This window comes from Rhinatrema bivittatum, chromosome 6 (assembly GCF_901001135.1).
Source record: "Rhinatrema bivittatum chromosome 6, aRhiBiv1.1, whole genome shotgun sequence".
Taxonomy (NCBI): Eukaryota; Metazoa; Chordata; class Amphibia; order Gymnophiona; family Rhinatrematidae; genus Rhinatrema; species Rhinatrema bivittatum.
The window spans coordinates 92,505,304-92,532,005 of NC_042620.1; the positions used below are offsets into that span (position 1 = coordinate 92,505,304).

At 44.3% G+C, this 26,702-nt stretch overlaps 1 protein-coding gene across 1 annotated transcript in view; it reads left to right on the plus strand.

The window, feature by feature from the left end:
* The window catches only part of SLC4A10 (solute carrier family 4 member 10), a 299,055-nt gene that overhangs the window by 125,386 nt on the left and 146,967 nt on the right, over positions 1-26,702 (plus strand). Inside the window, 4 exon segments of the mRNA XM_029605602.1 lie at positions 10,026-10,161; positions 10,163-10,192; positions 10,194-10,242; positions 10,245-10,272. Of these exon segments, the coding sequence (XP_029461462.1) occupies positions 10,026-10,161; positions 10,163-10,192; positions 10,194-10,242; positions 10,245-10,272 (243 nt within the window).

A 26,702-nucleotide genomic window follows, 5' to 3' on the forward strand; every position in this document is an offset into this window, starting at 1 on the left:
AATTTAATTTAGGAGTTTTATGTAGTGAGAATGAAGATACATTTAAGCTTTTGGTGTGTATCATCGGGTACTTAATATTAAGCATAAAAACTGAATTTAAAAACTGGCTGAAAACACATATACTACAAATGTAAGGACTGATTTTACTATGTTTTTTCTCCCATTTTTTGTGTATTGGAAAATATTTTGCTGTATCATGGCCTTAATTAAGCAATCTTTATTAGAACTGTTCTCCTATTTGACTCATTTTGGACTGATTCTTGCCTACCAGAGGAGGAATTCTGTCTCTCTGGTAAAGCTAAAGAAAGATCTCTGATAAAGTATCCTTTACATTCAGAAATTTATCTAGAATATGGAAATACTGGTGTTAGAGTGCGCCAGAAAGGTAAACAAATAAATAAATGCATTGGTACAAAATACAAAGAGCTCTATTCTACCAAATCATAGTAAATGAGAGCAGATGAAGACCAAAAATGCCCATCTAGTCTTCCCAGCAGTGATTTAAAGCACATCTTCCACAAAGCAGATCAAATTCTTACATAGAAACCCACTCCCAATTCCTTGTGTTCCCTTTAGAGTTGCAACTGCTGCTCTCTGCAGGTTTATCCCATGCCCTTCCAGGAAACTCAGTTGCAGCCATACCACTGCTACCTTCGGCTGGAACTGTTAAAGTTGGTGATATGACCATGAAACAGGCAATACCACTGAAAATACTACTGTCCTTGCCTTGATGCCTAAGCCCAGTCCTTATATGAATCTAGAACTAGAAGATAAATAACCCATAATTTATAGTCCAACTTGCTTCATGTTCCTTTAACCAAAATGTAATCAGAGGCAAATGAATTTATTTAACTATAGAGCTGATTATATTAAGTAGTTGGGCAATTTTCAAAATATTCATGTGGGTAAACAGGTATTTTCACATGTAAAGGCCTTGACAATTTGCCCAACCTAAATGCAGCTAAAAGTGCCCACACACTGCCTCACAACATGCATACTATTAGCTGTTTAGAGAGGAGATTCCAGGAGCATGTTTTGGAGGAGCAAAAATACTGCCACATAGATTACATTTTAAAATTTATGGGGGGTGATTTTTCAAAGAGTTGCACATGTAGAAATAGCCATATACAAATATAAGTACACATCTTCATATACATGGCTATTTTATAAATATTAAATATATGTGCATATTTTTGCTTTTGTGCACACATTTATGCATGTAAAAAGAGAATGGTCTAGGGGTGTTCTGGGGTGGGGACAACATTTAGGCATGTCGATTGGTATTTTAAAAGACACATGCATAGATTTGCCAACTTATTTGCATAATGTTACACCTGCCAGTTATCTTGTACAAATGATATTAAATGTGTTATTGTATACTGTTGGTTAAGTGGGAGGTCTGGGGGAACTGAGGAACTTCAGGCTGAAGAATCAAGAGGGTCTCAGTGATCTGGAGAAGGACTGGATGAACTGGTGGAGTATTTGGTAAAAACTGGTAATTTCAATTACATGCACAAAAGTCCCGATTTATGCGAGTAGATTTACTTTATTTTTACGCATAAAATATATGTGCGTATATTTTTTGAAATAGGTGGGAAAAGTATGCATGTTCAATGCATATGAAATATTTTTGCTGCATTGAATGTATATGTGCATATGCTGCAGGGAAAGATATGTATACTTTATAGGGCGATATCATTCAATGGCGCCAATCGGACCTCTACTGAGAATGCACAGGAGTTCCTGCATGTGCAATGCCTCATGAGCCCCTCAGACCATGAACAGTCAACTCTCCCTAGAGGTAGGCTAATTCATCCTGCTATATAAGGAGAATACCATTTAAGGTAAACAAACATGTTTTTCTCCATCGACAAGCAAAGCTGAATTAGCCATGACATGTAGGGAATCCCAAGCTAAGGGTTGTTCTTCAGAGCACTTACTGAAAAGCAACTGGCTGTTCCATGGAGAATGGCCTAATGGGTAATCAGGCTGAGCATAACTGCTTGTCCAAAAGTACTGTCTTTCCTTGAATAGATCAATCAGACAGTAATGTGAGATGAATGTGTGTACAAATTACCAAGTTTCAGCTTTGCAGATGTTTTTGATGGAAAGAGCTCACAGAAGAGCAATTGAAATAACCATGGAACTGACCTGATGAGCTGTGATAGTCTGTGATCTGAAGGGTCAGCCCAAGCATCGAGATTGTGAGCCAGAGACAGAATGTACATATGGCAACAGTGCATCTAGTCTGAATGGATTGTAGGAGACAAAAGCTAAGGGAATATGATGATGGTTGTTGAGTTCTTCTCAGATTATAAGATAAGGCCATGCCATGGCTCAGGCAAGCAGTGCTGGGATTTTCCCCAGCAGGAGAAGGGCCAGACTCGGTGGCAGGATTGGACTGAGTCTTCTGCCTATACCAGCCACCTTAATGCCTGTACCTCACTGAGTATTCTAATCGATGTGACGGTGACTAGGATACCATGTGCCATGTGAGAAACGTCAATGAAGCTGATTCCAGCAGTTTGTAGGGAGGTTTTATCAGTTTTATTAATATGTTAAGATTCCATGGCACAGGTGGCTTTGCAAATGGAGGCTTCATATGCATGCAAACCCTTCATGAATTTTAGCATAGGAGGATGAATGAAGATGGGATTTTCATCCACCTAAGGGCAGTAAGCAGTGATAGCACTAAGGTGGCACCTGGATTGCTGATGTACTGAGACCCAAAGAGGAGAATAAGAATCAGTGCTGATGCTGAATCCTCCTTAAAGGTCCAGGACCAGACGTTTAGCCTGGTCCACCTTAAGCCACATACAGGAAGGGTTCCACTTTGAGGGCATTCTCTTTAGAAGGGAATAAGAAGCTAGGCCCAGGGAGAACATGAAGGCCCCCAGGGAAGAGAAAGAATCATAGAAAAGGCTAATACTGCTAAACTGTGAGTTGTATTGCTGTCTTTATTTTGTAAACTGTGAAGATAAGCAGAGCTGCTTCTGTTTTATCTACTTGTTATTAATAAAGAAGTTTATGAGAAAACAGCCAGAGTCCAGCCTGAATCTGTTCTCTTGCTAGCCCAAGATCACTCATGGTGTCACATATGGTGTCAGCTGGGGACTTCTGTGCTAAGCTGTGCACAGGCAGAGAACCATGCCAAAAAAAAAGGAAGGGAATTTTTTTTTCTGTCTTGGGACCTGCCTACAGCTACAGCCATAGGATTATTTTTTCAGCAGGCTAAGGAGGGTAGCTCTGTCTGGAGAGAGGAATTTATATAGTCAGGCAGGATATTTTTCTTTTCTTTTCCCCTTATGGCAAAGTTTTGTTGTGTATGCCCTCCTGAATAGGTTAGATCCCTTCAACAACAGTTTTTGTATGACTAAAGCCAGTAATACAAAATCGATATAAAATTATGAAAGGACTTGAATGGGTAAATGTGAATCAGATATTTACACTTTCCAATAATACAAGGATTAGCGGGCATTCCATGAAGTGAGAAAGTAGCACATTTAAAACAAATTGGAGAAAATTATTTTTCAATCAATGCACAATTTGCTCTTGAATTCATTGCCAGAGGATGTGATAAAGGCAGTTAGTATAGCTGAGTTTAAAAAAGGTTTAGATAAATTCCTGGTGAAGTCCATAAACTGCTATTAATCATTTTGACTTAGGGAACAGCCACTGCTTATTACTGCATCAGTAGCATAGGATCTAATTATTGTTTGGGTACTTGCCAGTTGCTTGTAGCCTGGATTGGCCACTGTTAGAACAGGATGCTGGGTTTGATGGGCCCTTGGTCTGACCAGTAAGGTAACCTCTTATGTTCTTAGTAAGCTGACATGAAGTGAATAGTACAGTCCCTCAATGAAGGGGAGGAGAAACTCCAGAGAGTGGTTCAGCTCTTACTCGAGCAGGTTGTCCAGCTAGCCCAAGCCATGCAAGCCATTACAACATGGACAACCCTAATGCCTCTGGTGTTCTTTAAAATGAAGGCAGGAGAAGACCCAGATGTTTTCTTCAAGAATTCTGAAAGAACTGCCTATATGGCTGCCTGGCCAGAAGCTGCCTGACTATGTAGCTGGTAAATCTGCTTTCAAGCTGCCAGTCCAGATGGGAGAGCCAGCTATTCAGAAGTCAAAACCTCCATCCTGGAAAGGGTGAGTTATACTTCAGAAACATATGGCAACATTTCCAGCATTGTACCCTACAGCTCAGCGAATGCCAACAAAATCTTTTTTTTATCAACTAAAAGATGTCAGATGGAAGTGGCTACATCCAGATGTGAAAACAAGCCTTGAAGTAGCCAACTGGGTTCTCCTGAAGTAGTTCCTAGAAAGGTGGAACAGGCCCATGTGGAATTAGGTGTGCGGTCCTGAGCATGACAGAGTGAGTGCAAGACCTCAGCAATAACAAAGTGTTATGGCCGCTGGCTGCTGCCGCCTGTGGCCAGCTCAACTCACGTCATGACATGCTTGGCTATCTACTCCCGGTACAGTCACGGCTGTGGTCAGTCACCTCCGCCGTATTCCTCCTGGCTCCCTCTACTCCACGTGGTGGCTGGGACGCCGCTGACCAGCATTCCAACCCTGGGCCTTCCTAGGCGCGTGCGTGTGCGTGCACCATCTGTCCTCCCTTTATGGCAGGAACTTCAGGCTCGTCCCCGGCTGATGACATCACTGGCCCAGGATATATATGGTCTACCTACTAACCGACTTGGCAACGGGTTCCTTGGTTCCTTTCTGGTGCTTGCTCCAGTACTCTGGACCTGTTGTTCCTGCTCTACAGATCCTTGCGCTTCTTGTCGGTACCTGTCTTGGTACTTCTCGCTCCTCGGAGCCTGGCTCAGCGCTTCTACACCTGAGACCCTGTCTCGGCGCTTCCCGTGCCTCGGGGCCTGTCTCAGTGCCTCTACACTTGGGACCCTGCCATGGCGCTTCCCGCTCCATGGTTCCAGCCTCAGCGCTTCCACATCGGAGATCCTGCTTTAGTGCTTTCTCTCTTCAAGACCTGGCTCAGCACTGCTACATCAAGAGATCCTGTTGCAGCGCTTCCACCCCTTGGGGTCTGGGTCAGAGCTTCTATGTCACAGAACACTGTCTCTACGCTTCTTCTCTAGACCTGTCTCAGCACTTTGATATTACTGGACTGTGTCTCTGCGCCCCTGCTCCTCAGGGCACCTCTCAGCGCTCCTACATCACAAGGGCCTGTTACAGCACTGCCGTTTCTCAGGCAGTCCCTCTGCGGTACTGCTCTACTCATACCTGCTACAGCAGATTCCCTGCTCTAGCCCTGCTTCAGCATACCACTATACAAGCCTCTGCTTCTGCACTTCTTTTTCTCTGGGCCATTCTCACATGGGTCTGCTCCACTGTCTTTGGAACTGCAATGGCCTTTACCACTTGAGGCTTTCTCTCCCTCTCTCTCTGAGAATACCTCGATCCAGGACTATACCTAACATCACTGCCTCTCTCTGCTTCCAGCTGCTTATTCTCTGTGGGACCAGCTACACAGAGGTGCTCCTAAGACCAGCGCGCCCAAGGGCTCAACCTGTGGGGAACGAGGGCCGGTACTGGCGAAGCTCCTGTTTGCCTCTGTTTCTGGCCAGCCTCGCCTCCCGACGGTGGGGACCTGTGGGGCCCAACCCCTCAGGTAGCGTCAACCCCACCTCAGGCCAAGGGTCCACAAATACTCCAGTCATAGACTCTAGGCCTACCAGCTTGTTTTGTGAGGACATTCGGCCAAAGACAATCACTACTAGAGGCGTGAAGTGACGGAAGTCAGCTTGGTGACACAACCAACACTAAAGGTTAAAGTACCCACTGGCAAAGGGAAACCTCCAAAAGGGGGACAACCATTAGATTAGAGGGGAGGAGAAGTACTTGAGGTACCTGCATGAACAAATAACAAGATTATTGATGCTTTCCCCTTTGTGCTCCTTTATGGTAAAGAAGAAAATTAAGTCTTTTTGTAGGAAGCATGGGAGTACATAAGGAACAAGCGCTGCAGGCGTGTTCCCGTTTTGGAGGGAAAGATCATGTTCTCAAAGATTATCCCTAGCTTGATGATGAAGAATGGGAGGGTGAATGGGCATGCACTTTTGCAAAGCTCCAAAACTGTAATTTGGTCACTGGTCCATGTGGGGGACTTTCAGACTTCATGATTTCAGTTGAGCTGAATGAAGTTCCCAGCCAAGCACTGGTGAATTCAGGATGCGGATAGACTCTCATCCATAAAGTCCTAGCTTGGTGTCAAGAAAAAGAGAATTGTTCAATGCATTGTATTGAGAAGATAATTAAAGTTAGAATAATGGTCAAAAGTTGTTTTTTTTAAACAGTTATAAAGTAAAACAAAGGCGCTAGAAGCAATGAAAGAGAAAACAAAGATGTTGGTGCTAGTGCTGTCTGATGTTTCCCCTTTCATTAGCAGTTGTGCCAGGTACTAGCGCTAAAGTTGAAATTTGATATATAATCTGGCACAGAAATATGGTGGAATCTATATAGTCAACAGTGAAAAAATAGTAATAAAAAATGTAAATAAGAGTTAAAATCTTTATTAAAAAATTCAGTGAGTTGATGACCAATGAATATTGTGAGTACAATTAGAATCTGAACATTGGGTGCATTGCTTTTGAGAGTGCTAAAATACTTTTTCTCATCAATATATTCTTTATTCCCTATTCCTCACTCATACCTTTTCTCTATATGAAGTGCCGCATTCACAAGACAGTAGGTACATACTATGCACAGAATGCAATCCTCAACCTCTGCATTGCTGTCATTGCCACACAACCTCACAATCCCTTTCCACATGTCAACATAGGTTAGCAAGGCTAGGAACCCAGGGCACTGAAGTCTCATCTGTCACAAAGGGCTCCATCACAGCATCATCTACCCTGCATCCCCAGTCATGGCAGAAATGAAATAGTTCTGCCTTTAATTCACTCCTGCAAGCATGCTGCTGCCTTCTAGACCACATCCATCATATATTTAATGACATACTAGATGATTCCCTGCACACTACCGTCACTCTTCTGAACAGGTATATATCTCAGTACTCATGGAGGTAGCAGTGCCCTGTACACATAAATGGACACATCTGGAGGCCAAACATTGTGTAAAAAGTAAGAAAACAAAATCTGTTAGAAAGCCAAACTTACGAAGTGCATTCAAGAACAGTTGTGATCCATGGGTCCAATACTTACAGTATTCAAGAAGGGAAATGATCTGGGGTTATATTATTATTGCCCCTTGAGCATTTCTGTCTATTCTAAGATGCTCTTTTTTAGTGACACCTGTTCTTTTCTATCCCTAACACTGTTTTTAATTCATCAACTTTCCATTTCTTTGGTTCTTCCTAGCTTTGTATATCAAGATCTTAGCCAAAAACAGTAATAACGGTTTTCATAAAACTCAGACTAGGCCTATATATTTAACCAGTGCTGAAAAAGGGAATCACACTGGTTTTAGCTGACTTTTCTTATAAATTGTTACACTTTAAAGGTTTTATATAACAACAAATATCAGATCATACAAAGTTCCTTGTGCATAATACCCGAATGAAATAATTCAGTATTTATTTCTATGTAAGGCACTATGAATGGTGAAATATTGTAATTGTTTTTTACCGTATCACTAGTACAGCAATAGAAGTCTAACTTACATGCTGTTTTGTTTTCTTTCCTTGTTTCTCTACGTAGCCCCTGGCCCATCCTCTTGACAGGCTCAGAGGTTTATGTGGGAGTGCTGGGGTCAGGCTGGGACCCTTGCTCCCAGAGTTCTTTACCGACAGGAGGAAAAAATAAAGTCTTTCAAGGACCTTAGGCTTAGGAGGTTGTTTGGCAAAGTCACGGCACAGTAAAATATCACACAATGCAGCAGTGTGGGGTTGTTAAAAAATAAATCCTTTTACTGGGTTATTTGAACTATCTGGCAACAAATACAATCCATACAGAAAACAAAAAATGGATACCGTCTGAATATCAGTCAATGCAAAATCTGCAGACACAGGGAGGACAACTTTAAAACATGCACAAGCGCACCCATATATGCAGCTATATGGATGCGCACATGAGCATGCACACGTATTTTATATCGTGTGTGAAAATGCATGCACACTATAGGAAGTCTACAGAAATCTACCCGAGAACATGTTCATGTATCAAAAAATATGCGGCATGCATTTTAAATGTAGACGGATTGGTTTCGACTTGTCCAGCTAAATGTCGACAAAAGTGCGGCAAAGTAGCGCTGTTATGACTTATCCGGCTAAGTAGAACTGTTTAAGACTTATCCAGTAAGATAGCTGGATAAGTAAAAGAAAAGCACTGCTTAGCCGGATAAGTCAAAATGTATCCAAATAAGTGGTGGAGATCTGCAATGCACGTGTATTTGTGTTCCTAAAATGTAACAATGAAACAAACCGGAAGGTGGTCCCACGTAGCCAAGTTGCAGTGCAAGTCTTTGCGAGATGTTTCATTGACTGACAAAGCTTTACTGCAACAACTAATGGTCAGATTGATATACTGATATATGTAGCTGTGAGTATACGGTTACAGTATAAAACCCCTGATGCAGCCTTTTGGCGAAACTCAGCTTGTATTTTGAGTCGGGCAATTCTAATAAAAGTCTTTCCACGGTGTAAGGTGGTCCCCTCTGTTTTTTTGCCTAAAATGTAACATGCATATTTTTCTTAGTAATTGTTGGCTTTTATGCATGTAAATTCTCAAATTTTATAACATGCATCCATGAAGGAAATTACCAGTTTGCCCAGTCTTTCTCTAAGTCATCAAGACCCCTCAGGTCCTTCAGCCTGTACTTCCCCCAGTTAGCCCAGACCCTTCACAATGTCACTATTTGGGTATAAAGTATTCTATTCTCACTTACACCCAGGGCCAGTGCAAGGAGATTAGGCACCATAGTCACTTTCTGCCTCGTGCCACCCCCCCCCCCCCCCAGTCACGTCCCCTGGTCATGCCACCCCCCCCCCACCACAGACACACACCCCCCCGGTCATGCCAACACAGCCCTGCCCCCTGGTCGCAGCCCCGACTCCACCCTCTTGGTTTTTTGGGCCGTAATGGGTTGCGCCCTAGACCCAGGCCTAGCTTACCTAGAGCTTCCACCGGCCCTGCTTACACCAGATAATTAGCAGGTGTGTATATATGCACAGGTAACAGCTGTATGCACGTTACATTCGCACCTTGTACATGTAAACGTAGGCCCTACCCTGGAATTCCCTTGGCCTGCCTCTAGCCTGCCCCTTTTTTCTACAAGCAGATTTATGCCTGCACCATTACTTACATGTGTTTGCTTGAGGTTTTTAAAATAGCACTTGTGAATATGTGCTATTTGTGCACACATGTGCTTATTTTTACATATGCAACACTTCTAAAATTCTTCTAAAAGACTCCCATGCTCAGGTGCCCAGGAATTCCTCTCTTGAGCCTCAGCACACTCCTGTGACAGGATAGAAGAGAAGAATACAAGTCAAAGTGGGCACATGAGTGTTGTGACACTCATTCCTCAATAGAGACCTCCCACTGGGGATCATCAGGAAAAACTATACTCTGATCTCACTCAGCCAGCATAAGTTAAGACCCTGATGTATATAGTAAGGGACATTTTGGTGAAACCTCTACATTTATTTTCTAAGAGGTCATCTGTATATTGCTATTTTTCCATCTTTTAATATTACCCAGGTACTTTAACCACTCCAGTGCTCAATTGTGAGAACAATTGTGTGCGTCCTATTGGAAATTGTGTTGCCTTCTCATTTGATGCACAATAATTCAGGCTATGATATATCAGAATGGTTGTTCTAGTGTTATTGGGCACTAATTATGGCTAATTATGCTTAAAAAAGACAAGAAGTTAATTCAGTCTAACCTTCTTCTGGTTTCTAATAGCTTCCTCTATGGAAATCTAGTTTCCATCATTGCTTCTACCCCTTTGTTAACATAAATGTTTTGCTGTTCAATGTGATTCTAGATGTTTTATGTTAATATTCTGTTTTTTTGTTGTTATTTTATTTAGAGAATATGGATTGTCTTATCTTTCTTTGCGAGCAAGCATAGGGCTCTGGACTGCGACACTATGCATCATCCTTGTTGCCACGGATGCAAGTTCCCTCGTTTGTTATATTACTCGATTTACTGAAGAAGCTTTTGCTTGCTCTTATCTGCATCATTTTCATTTATGAGGGCCTTAGAGAAGCTGTTTCATCTTGGTGAGAAATATCCAATCAACATGCATGTGATTTGGAGATGCTTACACAATACTCGTAAGTAAAAATATCTCTGAATAGGGAAGGAATAAGAAAATTGCACCAGAGATGGTAGTACATTACATTCCTAAAATGGATTGATATTCCTATTCTAAAGACATCAAAATTGCTGTCATCTAATATCTAAAGGGCAGATTTTCAGAAGGCCATGTGCGTAAAATCCGGCCTTTACACATGGCCGGGCCTAGCGCGTGCTGAGCCTATTTTCAGAAACGCCCAGCCATGTGCATAAAGGCCGGTACGCCTTCCTGAAAGGGGCAGGCCAGGGGGCGTTTTCTGGGTACGGCGGGGCGGTCCAGGGGGTGGGGCGGGGCTAGAGGCGCCCGATACAGCGCACGCAACTTGCTCCTGCCTCCTTGGCAGGAGCGAAAGGTAAAATACAAAAATTAGGGGTAGTTAGGATAGGGATAGGGGGAGGGCAGGATAGAGGAAGGGGAAGGGAGGTTAGGGTAGGGGGTTGGGAAGTTTCCTCCCAGTCCACTCCTTAATTGGACCGGACTGGGAGGGAACTGGGGAAGCCCCCGATGCATCGCCGCATGTATTTGCAAATTTATACCCCCCCCCCCCCCCCGTGCGCATCGACCGAAAAGTTTATAACATGCGTGTGCCAGCGCAAGCATTTTATAAAATCATGCGTCCATGTGCGCATATTTTTGAAAATCTACACCTTAGGTTTTATTGCAAACGTTAACACATTTTAACAGTACTGCTAGTGCATGCAAACTAGTTTACAAGCATTGACACTGCTATTAAGGAATGTAAAGTAGCTTGCAATAGTTTTAATATGAAATCTGTGTTAATGAGAATCAAAAGTATGTAACATAGCTCATTACTTATCAGCGCAATGAAAAAGTGCACTTGCAAACTGCTTCACAGACACATTTAAGTGAAGAGCAATATGCTCTATATGTCAAGTATGCATAAGCTTTTCCATCTGCCTCATTTGCATGACATTAACATTGGCTGATGATATGTCTAATAAATATCATATTTATTAATGCTATAGTCCTGGGGGAATTCTGTGCTACTGTGGGGTGCAGAATTTGTTCACAATTCCCCTCTTGCGCAGAATTTTATTTTTTGTGCAGAATTTTAAGCTGCTTGGCAGGCAGCAAGCAAAGCTCATCCCATTCACAGCCCAAAGTGGAAGGAGGCCTGGTGGGCCATGAGCAGAGACTATCCTGTTTGTGGCTGAAAACAAGGGAAGTGTTGGTGGGCCATAAGCAGAGTTCATCTCTTTTGCGGCTGAAGTTGAGGAAGGACCTGGTGGGTCATGAATGGAGCTTATCCCCCTCACAGCCGAAGTGGAGGAGACCTGGCAGGCTGTGAGCAAAGCTCAAATGATTCATGGCCAAAGTTGAGGAAGGCTCCAGTGGGCCACGAGTAGAGCTCATCCCCCTCGTGGATGAAGTGCATGGAGGCCTGGTGGGCCGCAAGTGGATTCCATCTCATTCGTGACTGAAAAGGGAGGCACCAGTGGACTGCGAGTGGGTCGCGGCTGAGATGTAGTATCGACGTGGCCTATGAGTGTTAGTGTGTGTGAGCGCAGAATGGCAGGCACAGGAGGATGGGCATGAGATTTGGAGCCTTTGTGTCTGAGTGAGGGTGTGTGAGCAAGGGATTTTGTGAGGATGTGTGTTTGTGTGTGAGAGGGAGCCCATGTGAAAGGGTGTATGTGAGTGAGAGAGAGTCTATGCGCAAGTGTGTAAGAGTGTGCAAGAGAGAGAAGGAGCCTGTGTGAATGTGTATTTGCCAGAGAGAGATGGAATCTATGTGAGGGGGAAGGGGTATGTGCAATAGAGAAAAGGAGTCTTTGTGAGGGTGTGTACGTGTGCGAGAGAGGAAGCCTCTGTGAGGGTGTGTGTGTGTGCACGTGAGCGAACAGAGGGATCCCTCTGGGAGTGGGTGTGTGTATGGCAGAGAGAAGGAGCCTGTTTGAGGTGGGATGTGTGTACAAGAGAGAGGGAGCCTGTGTGAGGGTGTGTGTTTGAGTGAAGGACAGAGGGGAGCCTTTGTGAGGAGGGTGTGTGCACGTGAGAGACCCTGTATGAAAGGGTGTGTGTATGTGTGTGAGAAAGAGGGATGGGGGAACCAGTTTGAGGGTGTGTTTGTGTGAGAGAGGGAGAGAGCGTGTGTGAGGGAGCATGTGTGTGTGAGAATGCAACAGAGGGAGGCCTGTGTGAAAGGCTGCATGTGAGACTGGTCAGATTTTAGGAGTGGAAGGCTGGAGGGTCAGATTTTAGGAGTGGTAGGAGTTGAGCCTGGAGGGGCAGGGGAGAGATAGTGGAGAGCGGAGAAGTTAGAACCTGAGAAGGCCAAGGGAGAAGGGAGAAAGGGTTGAAGGGTAATGTCTACAGTGTACTTCTAGGGGAATTCTGCTCAAAATATTTTAAACTCTGTATCTTTGAATAATAATTTATCTATATTACATTATTACTATGCTGTATATTGTGTTATTTTGACCAATATAAATTTTGAAGAATTTTGCAGAATTTTACAATTTTGTGCATAGAATTTTAAAATTTTGTATGCAGTATTTTAAAATTTTGTGCGCAGAATTCCCCCAGGAGTAATGTTAATGGCTGATTTTACTGCACTTTAGTACATCAACCCCTGAAATCGTTACAATGACACTTTTATATAAGTTTCAGTATAAGATGGACTCTCATAGAATTTGTAATGTTACACAAATTCCACACAATTTTGATAATGCAATGATTCTTAATTTTTAATGCACTCCCAATATGTTAAATATGTGAGGACCTTCATAACCTGGGCTGAAATATTGCAAAACTTATGTAGCAATTAATATGTTGCCTCGCCCATCTCTTGTGTAGTCATCAGTCCTATATATATGAAAAAAAATTTTTAAACATTTTTTTATGCATTTAAGAATCTTATGCTTCATATACTATATTCCATTGTTTAAAATCAATGTCCTCATCCTATCCACATCACCATTATAAGTACTTATCTTAGACATTAAAAGTTGCCAAACATGAAATTTACAAATGGTCTTGCTTGAGTCTGGTTAATCACTTGCTGACCCTCTCTGAGTGCCCCTCTCGGTCCAGGTTTCAGAAGCAAATTGGTGTGCCGGAGGTGGACCCCTGGGCCGAGGTGGGGTTGATGCTACACCGTAGGAGGGATCCTACGGGTCCCCACCATCGACAGGCAGAGAGGGCTGTCTGATGGAGGCCGGCTGGTGCTTCACCAATACCAGCCATCGTTCCCCGCGGGTTGAGCCTTTGGGTGCCAGGGCCAGCTGGACTTAGGTGACCTCCGTCAGTGATCGTCGATGGGTGGATCGAGGTCAGCCCAGAGGCAGCAACTAGTGTAGGTATCAGTCTACTGGACGAGGCGGAGTCCCGGAGACCCGGGCACCAATAGGAAAACAGTCTGACAGAAGGCGCCCGAGCAAGAGCAGGCCAAAGCCTGAATGAACCACGTCCAGGACAATGGCTGAAGAGGCGGCTTTAAGCAAGCTAGGTTCAGGGCTGGTGGCAGTCTGGAAGCAGTGGTAAGCAAGGCTGAGGTCTAGATGAGGAGAGAGTCAAAGGATGGTCAGATGAAGCAGAAGTCCAGGGCTGGAGAGAAGCAACAGCATGGTCAGGCGATGCAGAGGTCCAGGGCTGGAGCGAGGCAATGGGAGCACTCTCATGATTGGTTGCAGACCAAGTTGAAATGATGACCATGCTCTCCAGATTTGGAGAGAGGTCAAGGGAAGTACTCAGGGCAATGCAGAGGTCCGGGGCTGGAGAGAGGCAACGGAAGTAGTCAGGCGATGCAGAGGTCCGGGGCTGGAGAGAGGCAACGGAGTCATCAGGCAATGCAGAGGTCAAACCAAGTTAGCAATCCGGAGAAATGAAGGAACAGGAATACCGGAACAAGGAAACAGGATCGAAGGCAATCAGGATCGGGAACCAGGAACTGAAGAGGCAATGAGTACTCAACTAGCGAGGGGACCTGTTGCAAGGCAATTTGAGAGAGCGGAGCTCGGCTTTATATACCGGAGCTTAGCCGATGTCATCATCCGGGGCTGCGGCCAGGTTCCCGCCGCGGGCCCTATTAAGGATCAGCTGTGCACGCAAGCGCGCCTAGGGAGGGGCGCGGTGCTGGTCGGGATGGCGTCTCTCTTCAGGCCACGTGGAGAAACCCGACGCGGAACATCAGGAACTGTAGCAGAGCTAGAGGCCCCAGGGGTGGCCCGAGGACGGAGCCGGCGGCCCACAGCTGCCAGAGACGAGGGATCAGGTGCTGGATCACTTTGAAGAGGTGAGGGCGCCGAGCTGCGGGTCTTCTGCTGCCGGCGCGTGTAACATAAACTTCCTTCCTCGGGAGATAGTATTGTTGGTCAAGCAGCGTCTAACGTCATCACTGTTGTTGGAATGGAGTGGCTGATATTTGAAAATTCCTCATCATTTCAACTGGTCTGCAACCAATCATGAGAGTGCTCATGATGGCCAAACAAATTGAACTTTATTCACTGTCCAACCCAAACACACAAGGTCCTTATACCATAAACAATAAGGCTGTCAAATTAGCGTAAACCACTCGATTTCTGCATTCAATCCCCCTGGTTGTACAGTGTTTATATGATATTAGAGACGTGAATCAGAACCGGAATCTGATCGGTTCGGTTCCGATTCAAATCTTAAAATTTTTATGTCGGCGATTGCGTTTTTGTTTATCGGCTGCGCTCGAGCCGATATAACAAAAAACCCTCCCCGACCCTTAAAAACCGACCCCTTAGCTTCCCCCCTCCAAAACGTTTTTAAAATTACCTGGTGGTCCAGTGGGAGCACGGGGAACGATCTCCCGCTCTCAGGCCATCGACTGTGCTAATAAAAATGGCGCCTATGGCCCTTTGCCCTTACCATGTGACAGGGTATCCATGCCATTGGCCGGCCCCTGTCACATGGTAGGAGCACTGGATGGCCGGCGCCAGTCCGGCCGGCCACAGTGCCGGAGGACTTGGGACCGCCCTCCCGGCCCACCCCTGAACTGTTGCCACGCCCCCGGACCCACCCCAGAACGCCCCTTTTACGAAGCCCTGGGACTTACGCGCATCCCGGGGCTCTGCGCGCACCGGCGGCCTATTCAAAATAGGCGCGCCGGCACGCGAGTGCCCTGAGCACGTAAATCCAGCAGGATTTACGCACGCAGGGCTTTTAAAATCTAGCCCATAATCTTTTGTAATCATCAACGGACCACAACTTGTTGGGCAGATCATTCCATAGAATCAGGTCAATAATCGAAAATGCTCTCTTCCTGGTAACCTGTAAATGTTATTCTTTAAACGAGGGTACACTTAAGAAGTGACTATTTGTGAATGCAAACAGTGGCCTGGCACATAAGGAACTAACAATTCAGCAATAAAAGATGGAGCAGATTCATGTAAACGTTTTGTGGATTAAGTCAAGAGGATTTAAGTGTCATCATAGACAATATATTGAAAGCCTTGTCTCAGTGTGCAGTGGTGATCAAAAAAACAAACAGAATGTTAGGAATTATTAGGAAGGGAATGGAGACTAAAATGGCAAATATCATAATACCTAAGTATCGCTCCTCACGACTGCACCTAGAAGACTGCATGACATTCTCAAAAATATTTGGACGCATCTGAAAAAAGATATATAAAAAAAGGTACAGAGAAGGGAGACCAGTGCTAAAAGGGATGGAATGGTTAAATAAGAAGAACATAAGAACATAAGAAAATGCCATACTGGGGGTCAGACCAAGGGTCCATCAAGCCCAGCATCCTGTTTCCAACAGTGGCCAATCCAGGCCATAAGAACCTGGCAAGTACCCAAAAACTAAGTCTATTCCATGTAACCATTGCTAATGGCAGTGGCTATTCTCTAAGTGAACTTAATAGCAGGTAATGGACTTCTCCTCCAAGAACTTATCCAATCCTTTTTTAAACACAGCTATACTAACTGCACGAACCACATTCTCTGGCAACAAATTCCAGAGTTTAATTGTTCGTTGAGTAAAAAAGAACTTTCTCCGATTAGTTTTAAATGTGCCCCATGCTAACTTCATGGAGTGTCCCCTAGTCTTTCTACTATCCGAAAGAGTAAATAACCGATTCACATCTACCCGTTCTAGACCTCTCATGATTTTAAACACCTCTATCATATCCCCCCTCAGTCGTCTCTTCTCCAAGCTGAAAAGTCCTAACCTCTTTAGTCTTTCCTCATAGGGGAGTTGTTCCATTCCCCTTATCATTTTGGTAGCCCTTCTCTGTACCTTCTCCATCGCAATTATATCTTTTTTGAGATGCGGCGACCAGAATTGTACACAGTATTCAAGGTGCGGTCTCACCATGGAGCGATACAGAGGCATTATGACATTTTCCGTTTTATTCATCATTCCTTTTCTAATAATTCCCAACATTCTGTTTGCTTTTTTGACTGCCGCAGCACACTGAACCGACGATTTCATGTGTTATCCACTATGACACCTAGATCTCTTTCTTGGGTTGTAGCACCTAATATGGAACCCAACATCGTGTAATTATAGCATGGGTTATTTTCCTATATGCATCACCTTGCACTTATCCACATTTAAATTTCATCTGCCATTTGGATGCCCAATTTCCAATCTCACAAGGTCTTCCTGCAATTTATCACAATCTGCTTGTGATTTAACTACTCTGAACAATTTTTTGTGTCATCTGCAAATTTGATTAATCTCACTCGTCGTATTCTTTTCAGTCTTTATAAATATATTGAACAGTAAGGGTCCCAATACAGATCCCTGAGGCACTCACTGTCCACTCCCTTCCACTGAGAAAAATTGCAAATTAATCCTACTCTCTGTTTCCTGTCTTTTAGCCAGTTTCAATCCACGAAAGGACATCGCCACCTATCCCTGACTTTTTACTTTCTAGAAGCCTCTTCATGAGGAACCTTGTCAAACGCTTTCTGAAAATCCAAGTATACTATATCTACCTATCTATATCTTCAGCATGGAGAATAGATTGCTGAGGGGAGATATGATAGAGGTCTATAAAATAATGAGTGGAATGGCATGAGTAAATTGGTTGTTTATTCTTTCAAAAAATAAAAAAGATAGGGGCCACTCCATGAATTACTAACTAGCACATTTAAAACAAATGAGAAAAAAATATTTTTTCATCCAACACACAATTAAGCTCTGGAATTCAATGCTGGAGAATGTGGTAATGGTCGTTGGCCTAACTGGATTTAAAAAAAGATTTGACAAGTTCGTGAAGGAAAAGTCTGTAAACAGTTATTAACCAGGTAGACTTAGGAAGCCACTGCTTATCCCTGGGTATAAACAGCATGGAATCTATCTAATCTTTGGGATCTTGCCAGGTACTTGTGACCTGTATTGGCCACTGTTGGATCTTTGGTCTGACCCAGCATGTCAGTTCTTATGTTCTTATTTTTTTCAGGTTTTGTTTCATAAAATAGCACTCACTATTTCTGAATTGTGTGCACTATTTGCAATTAGTGTGTAGTATTCAGAAATAGTGTGCACTATTTTCAACCTGCATGCATTGTTTGGAAATAGTGTGCGCTATTTTCTGAAATTCATAATCTAAAATGTTTTTTGGGGGGGAGGGGTCGGCACCACTAGATAATTTGTTCATTGACAAAAACAAATTGAAAATGTTAGAATTGTGGACCCCTTGTGTTGGAGTAAGGTTGTCGCAACCTACTGAGAAGGCCAGTAGGTCCTCACTGCCAGCTGGCAGAGCAGAAAGTACAGACACTGAGCTGGAGCTTCGTCTTTACCAGCCCCTTTCTCCTCGGGTTCAGCCTTTGGGTTCTGAGGGCTGGCAGATTATAGGTGAGAGTCTCTGGGGGTGAATGCTGAAGAAGAGGCACTGGAATACAGGCTGTAGTTAGGGATGGTGGCAGACGAGGATGGTTAGGTCACAGGCTATGGTCGGTAGAAGGAACAATCCAAGGGTAGGCAGACAGGAGAGAAGGACAAGGCTGGACAAGGCTGAAGGCAAGGAAGGTGAGGACAAGGCTGGAAGATGAAGACTTAGACTAGGCAGGCCAAAGACAAATCTGGAAGATGAAGACAAGGCTGGGTAGGCTGAAGATAAGATGGGGTTGATGACAAGGAAGGCTGGATGAGGCTTGAGACAAGGTAAGGCTGAAGACAAGGCTGGAGGCAAGGGTAAAGCTGGACGAGGCTGGAGACACCAAAGACGCAAGGCAGCAAAAAACACTGCCACCAAGGTAGTTGATCTATTGCAGTGCAGCCTGTATTCAGGGCACTTCAGAGTGGCAGATCCAGGGTTTAAATATCTGGCCACATGACATCATCAAGTGGTTGCTAGACCACTCTGTTCCCACCATGGCCCCTTTTGACATCCGCCATGCACGCATGCTTAGAGGGGGGACCCAGCAGTAACCATGGAGGCATCTCAGGTGGCTGTCCCAAGCGGCTTTTCCTAGCCGCTTGGAGTGGCGGCGCGTTCCCCGGCTCGGCAGCAAGGGGTGGTGAGCCAGCTCACGGGGCACCCCGCAAGCCAGCAAATGTAACAGAAAAGGGTTGTTTTGGCCCAGATTCCTTATTTATTTTAAAAAAATGCACATCCTAACAAGAGCAGGTATAGTAGAAAATTGAGCCTTGTCTACCCTATAGAAATATTCTGTCTCTGTTACACCCAACCTTGCAGGGCTCCTCATAGGGAATCCCCAGTACCCATGCCCTCATGCAGAGGGCTATGCCTTCATATTCCTGCCAAGACCACTGAACATTGTTTAACACATCAATTAGCCACATTGTGAAAATGACCAATATAATCAGAAGCACTGCTTACCTCCTGATGTCTCAGTGTAATACAAGAATACTGCATGTCAGAGAATTGGTTAAACATTCTTGGCATGTCCCAAGAAATTGACAGACACCTCCCCAAGATGTCGCCCACAAAAAGTAGAAAATAAATGTAAACGTTTTGAAATATTTTTAGTAAAATGTATATGAATTAACAGTCTCTTTTGTCTTGTCTGATAGGTTTAATAGTGTGAAAGTATGATTGATGGGTCTGGGTAGGTTCTGGTAACATATATAATTGAGAGAACATGTACAGATGAGGTATGAATGAAAGGGAATTGGCATGTGTGATCAGTTAGGCCTAGTTCTGTAGTCTGCCAAGGCAGTTTGAAAAAAAGATGTGTCATGATCTCCAGCACAGAAAGCAATGTTGCCTCTTTAAAAGCAGTCAAAAAGCTGCCAAACTGGTGCTTTTGAGATTTCTGCCATGACACTGACTCTAATGTGACAAAATGAAAAGACAGAAGATGGCATGGTTTTGGTTCATCTAATTTTCAATAGAAGGAAAAGAAAATATTTGGACCAGTTCTGCCAGAGAACACAATGGGTGCTGCACAGCACAAATGAGGCCATGCTAGGTGTACGCCTACTGTAGCAACTATATTCAGAATGGAATATTCCAAGAAGTGAATAAAAGCAGCGTGTAAATGAACAACCTCTTGTGAGCTTTTTCAGGGGGTGTCATGATCCGCTATGCTGGTGGGAGGAGCAATCAGATAGGGCTGTCAATCTGATGTATTCCGTAGGCGGACTTAGCAATCTGTTATTATAGACTGCGAAGATAGTAGTAAGTGGATCCTTGGCCTGGTGACAGATGACCACAGCCCCGGGGGAAGATCCCGAGAGGGACCACCGGCTAGGCATGGAGTATGGAAACAGACACACACTAGTTCTTTTATTAAACAGGTCTTGAAACCACCAGAGGTGGCAGTAGTGAGCTGAAGTGCCCGGGAGGGCTGAAGTCCCTCAGATACTGTAACAGCAATCCCTGGATGGCTGAGCTGTTGAGAAACTGTAGACAGTGAGTAGGCAGGGTATGCAGAGTTCATGAACAGAACTATATGACAACATTCACAAATTGGTCTCAGGGAGCTGGAAAGGATAGGCCCTCGAGGAGCGAGTACCTGGTTCCAGGGAAAGCTCTGAGAGAGCGATGGTAACTCACAATGATATAGATAATGATGACTTCCAGGCAGAAGAGAATCAGTAGATAGTCAAGAACGAGGGCCTTCGAGGAACGAGTACCGGTTCCTGTCTGTAACCTGAAAGGCAAAGAGAGAGAGCGAGGCCCCTGAGGAGCGGGTACCTCTGGTAAGTCCAAGGAGGCAGAGTAGCTTAGGCAGGGAACCCAATCTGAGCCTTAGCCCTTGCTAACTCAACTAGTAGCAATATCAGAGACCTTTAAATATCAGAAGTGGATAACATCATCTCAGGGGGAGCCCCTGAGGTTCGCACCCTTGCTGGTACTTCACTCGGAGCGCATGCCCTAGGCTTCAGGCAACATGGTGGATCTGCAGCATCGAGCCAGCCAGGGGATGACAGAGAGAGACGGCAGGGAGACGCCGTGGCAGCCAGCCGTCCTTCAAACCTGGAGGGAGTCGCCGCAGAGGTAAGGAGGGCGGAGTGAAGACGTTGGGCAGCGACGGTCACAACAGTACCCCCTTCAAAGGGCGATCTCCTCTTTGGGTACCAGGCTTAGGTTTTGAAGGATGTGCAAGGTGGAACTGACGAAGCATCTCTTTATCCAAGATATTGATCTGAAGCTCCCAAGAAATTATGTTGGGGCCAAAACCCTCCCATATCAGAAGGTATTCAAAAGTCTTGCCTCATTTATGAACATCTAGAATCTCTTTGATCTTAATTAAGTCAACTTCTGCTTCGATGACAGGTGGATCTTGTGTCCTGGATGACGTTTGTTTGTAAATATCAGCAGCAATGGAATGAGCTGCTGTGGACGTCACTGAAGGATTCAGTGGAAGTGGCGGTGATAAGGAACGTCTAGAAACCACCTCAATTGATGATTCTCCAGTAGATGTTGCTGGATGAGAGTTTATGGCATCGCCAGCAGATGCAAACTGGCTGGTTGCCTAGAGTATCTTCTTCTGGTCAATTATGTGCTGTGGCTTATCAGGCACATCTTCTGAATGGAAAGAGTGTGACAGAGATACTCTAAATTTATGATCCGTGAATACGGATTTTGATGTTGAACGCCTTCGAGCCAAGGTGAACGTTGAAGGCATTATGATTATCAGCAGCAATGGATAAAGCTGCTGGGGACGTCACAGAGATCTTCAGTGGAAGTGGCGATGTTGAGAAACGTCCAAAACCCACTTCAAGTTGTAATGCGATAATGGATCTTCACATTTGACAAAAGGACTCCTCAGGTCTTTTGCTAGACGTCTGACAATGAAGTTGCCTCCTGTCCTTGTGTTCACCAGGGCAGGAGTCTGAACCTTAGCTGGTTCATAGATCACGGAGACTGGGAGAGAGGATGGAGGAGAGGATGCAGTAAGGCCTAAGAACAGTTCTCCCACAGGATTAAGGCCCAACAATTTTCCGGATGAATGGGGCATGTAGAGACATCATGGCCGGGCTGACCGCAGTACATGCATTAGCCGTGTTTCTTCCGAAATCTTCTCTCCTTGGAGGTCAAGTATCCATGACCAAGTTGCATCGGTTCATCTGTATCAGCAGCAGAAGTTACTGGAACCATCTGAAGTGCATTGGTAGCACTAGCCTGTTTCAACCCTGGTAACACCTTTGGCCGGAGTTCCTTCTCCTTGTCCCGGAGTCGATGATCAATCCGAGTAGCCAAGGCTACTAATTCATCCAGCGAGTCAGGTGACTGGCGAGCGGCCAGCTTGTCCTTCAAACGGGTATCCAGGCCTCTGCAGAAGAGTGTCTTGAGACATTTGGGGTCCCAGTGGAGTTCTGCCACTAGAATCTTGAATTCTATGGCGAATTCAGCCAATGATCTGCTGCCCTGCTTCAAGTCCACTAAAGCAGAACCGGCAACAGAAGTTCGTGCAGGGTCATCAAAAACGGATTTAAACAAGTCCATAAATCCTTCTATGTCCTGCAAAATGGGGTCCTTGTGTTCCCACAAGGTGGATGCCCACGACAGTGCTCTACCATCCAAATACGAAAGGATGTAGGTGGTCTTAGAGAGTGCCGTAAGAAATAAAGATGGTTGTAAAGTAAAGTGCATGCAGCACTGGTTCAAAAAGCCCCGGGTCTTCTGGATTTCTCCGGAAAACCGGATTGGAGCTGCCAGTGGTACAGCAGTCTTCAAAGTTACCTCCTGTAACTGACCTTCATGGTTGGAAGCTGTGCCTTGAACCTACTGTGTGTAGCTGATGAAATGCTATAGTAAGTTTCTCCAAGGCATTTTGCTGCTCTGAGATGTGCAGGGCCAGGCCCGGTATGGCCTGCAAGGCAGAGAGTTGTGCCGGATCCATGGAGGAATGCTGGGTCCTGGAGTTATGCCGGGTCCTAGAGTTAAGCCAGATCCATGGAGTTAAGCCATCTGTCATAATTCGCTATACTGGTGGGAGAAGCAATCAGATAGGGGTGTCAATCTGATGTATTCCGTAGGTGGACTTAGCAATCTGTTGTTATAGGGTGCCGAAGATAGTAGTAAGTGGATCCTTGGGCAAGTGGCAGATGACCACACCCCCGGGGGAAGATCCCGAGAGGGACCACCGGGTAGGCTTAGAGTATGGAAACAGACACACACTAGTTCTTTTATTAAACAGGTCTTGAAACCACCAGAGGTGGCAGTAGTGAGCTAAAGTGTCTGGTAGGGCTGAAGACCCTCAGATACTGTAACAGCGATTCCTGGATGGCTGAGCTGTTGAGAAACTGTAGACAGTGAGTAGGCAGGGTATGCAGAGTTCATGAACAGAACTATATGACAACACTCACAATTGGTCTCAGGGAGCTCAGGAGCTGGAAAGGATAGGCCCCTCGAGGAGCGAGTACCTGGTTCCAGGGAAAGCTCTGAGAGAGCGATGGTAACTCACAATGATGTAGATAATGAAGACTTCCAGGCAAGAGAGAATCAGTAGATAGTCAAGAACGAGGGCCCTTGAGGAGTGAGTATTGGTTCCTGTCTGTTACCTGAAAGGCAAAGAGAGATAGTGAGGCCCCCGAGGAGCGGGTACCTCTGGTAAGTCCGAGGAGGCAGAGTAGCTTAGGCAGGGAACCCAATCTGAACTTAGCCCTTGCTAACTCAACTAGTAGCGATATCAGAGACCTTTTAAATATCGGAAGCGGATGACGTCATCTCATGCATGCATGGAGTTGTAATTTTATTTTCCTAAGAAAAGCAGGACTACATTTCCATGCATGCAATGGGGCAAAACCAGCACTGGATCAATCTGTTCAGGCTGACCAGGGTGAGGTGGCAACCCTAGCACTAGTGGAGTGTTTTATCACAGCTCTGTTTCTTGCTCATCCTAAATATCATTATTCAAGCTGTAGTAAATATCTTTTTGTCAGCCTTGAATATCTTTTAAGGAGACCCATTGCAGAAGTTGTTTTTCAAGTAGACCATGAATATCTGCTGCTATTTGCCCTAGGGTAGCTGAAAACTGGAGGGTATTGCTTTTTAGGATTTGATTCAGTACAGTTTTTCTCCCGTTCTGTGTCTATAGGAATAGTCATTGATGAAGCCAGCCCTTAGAGGGCAATTTTCAAAGGGATTTGCCTAGGTAACAGTTTACTTCCTGAGTAAAATCCCCAGGATGTAAACTGTCCTCCCCTCTATGGCTAGAAGTATCAGAGCGGTTTCACAGCGCGTATACCTTGAGCAATGGCTAAAAGGGATGATTATGCTCAGTGCTTATCAAAGACCATCAGGCTACCAGGGGACACAACTGGTTTTAACATTTGAAAAGTATGTGAGATAGTTGAACATCTATATAATACTACAGTAGTGACAGACCTTTAATTTAACCTCGCCATGACTTTTTGATATTGGACTACAATGAGTTCCTGTGATTTAAATCTAGAAATGTTTGCTTATTAATGGCAATAATGACTCCTCCCAAACTCATCTAAGCTGATATGTTTACTTCTCATGTCACATATGTTGAAACTGTACTTTCTGAGGTAGATTTTAAGAGCCGCACATGGGCGCAAATGTTCACACGTTTGCCGGCGCGTGCACATGGACCCGGCGATTTTAAAACATAAGCGCCATATTTTAAAATTGGCTATTCACGCTTACATGTGCCCCTGAGTTCAAATGCCACATAAGTGGGGGAGATCTTACTACAGATACGCGCCGACACTAGAACCCATTTTCCCAGTTCGTTCCCAGTTCGCCCAGTTAGCCAATCGGCCTTCCTAATCCTCCCCCCCCCCCCCATTACTTTGCCTACCTTTTACCCTGTTAGGTCAGGTCCCCAAAATCTCACTAAGTAACCTATTTTTCTTATAGCAGAAGTAAAGTTATGCAGTAGGGGACCCCAGCACGCACTTGTACACGTAAATAAGTACTTGCAGAAATCATGCTTCAGCCCCAGACCGCCCAAGCCCCGTCCATATCCACACCCCCTCCCCTTTTACCCCAATATTTGTTTGTGCACATACCGGGAGATACACGCATTGTTGTGGGCCTTTTAAAATCCGTGCAGCACACGCACATCCAAGACATGGGCGTATTTCCCGGTTTCGGTGCATGCAAGCCTTTTAAAACTGACCAGTATATTCATAAATAGTTTTTTGCCTCTAAACTCATTACAATTTTGTTTAAAATTATATCTGCTAAGCATTATTGCTAGAAATGTATTACTTTTAAAATCTCTGTATAGTAATCCTCCCTAACTCAAATGTTCATCAAAAATATAGCATGACCATCATGACAGGCGTCATCAGGACTGTTTTCATATAATCCCTTTCTCCGCCTAAAGCTTAATCATAGGTCTCCATTCATAGCATTTCAATAATTTTTGTGAAATTTTTGTTTTTTTTTTGCAAATAAAACATAGTGAATTTAAAACAACATCATTGATATCTTGCTTTTTAATGAAATTTGACTTATCCTATTTTGAGTGTAGTAATCACCACCATTTTTAATGTACTTCTGATAACTTCTCGATATACCTGCTGAGCCTGACATGGGTCCATGTTTCCATCAACCTTGTTCTTCTTCAGGATACAGTCACTATGTCTCATCTATAAGCACATTGTTCAAACAGAATATCTTTATGGTTTTTCACCTCAGGAAACAGCAGACATACTTTTGTCATTTTTACCACTCCTTCAACATGGAGTGTCATAGGAAATTATGTCACCCGCTATTCTCTTTCTTCCCTTTCAATCAAATCAGTGATTGTCAATCTATCTCATTGTTAAGATTATAGGGATGAACTGTATTAAAATGGAAAATCCAACACTACTGTCTGTAGTTTAAATATGTTGAGCAATGAACCCCACAGAACTTTCAAGGCCCTCGTTGGTGGCTGTTTGAATCCAGTTCCCCATTACATCCATGCCTATCAGTTTCCCGAACCATAAAAGTCAGGGCCCTCGTTGGTTGCTGTTTGAATCCAGTTCCCCGTTATGCCTTGCTGTTGAAACAGAGAGCAATGTTGAAGTTATATCAAAGTGTCAGGCTTACTGCTTATTGGTAGTAACCGCCACAACAGCAACTTACCTCATACTTATTTGTTTTCCTTAACCGTAAAAGTTGGGGCCCTCTTTGGCTGCTGAATGAATTTGGTTCCCCTTTTTCTCCTGCTGTTGAAGCAGAGAGCCATGTTGGAGTTGAATCAACAGTAAGTTACCCCCATGCACTCTTTTCTTCATTTCTAGACTTTAGCCTTTAGGATCCACAGTATTTATCCCATGCCCCTTTGAATTCTTTGTCTGTTTTGGTTTTCACTACCCCCTCCAGAAGGACTTTCCAGGCATCCACCACCCTCTCCTTGAAGAAATACTTTCTAACGTTGGTTCTGAGATGTACTCCCTGAAGTTTCATTTTGTGACCCTTAGTTCTACTGATTTCTTTCCATGGAAAAGGTCTATGTCATATCACCTCTGCTCCTCTTCTTTTCCAGGGTATACATAATCATAACTTCAGTCTTTCTTCATAGGTTTGCTGATAATGACCCCACACCATTTTGGTTGCCCTTCTCCGGACTGCCTCCATCCTGTCTCTATCCCTTTTGAGATAAGGGCTCCAGAACTGAGTACTGAAGACATTAAAATATGATGAGGGCAATATTTAGCCACTGAGCTAGTTAGTGGCTGTACTACTGAATATGCCCAGCTAAATTTAGGACATCCCTATGGTCCAACCAGGGTTATCTGCATAAGTTAACCAGATAACTCCAAATATCAGAGTTATCCACTTATGTGGCTACCTCTGCTCCTCCTCGGAACACCTGTTATCCACCCCCAAAATGCCCCTAACTTATCTGGCCAGATAAGCACTCAAAATACCCGGGTAATCCATTTAAATGGTAACTATTAAATTATCTGTCTAAATGGCATTTGAATATGGACCTCTTCATATAATTACAAGTTCTTTCTTAATTCTTTAACAATAAACCTTGACACTTTTTTCCATCAATTTACAGGAATACACTGTATTTGTA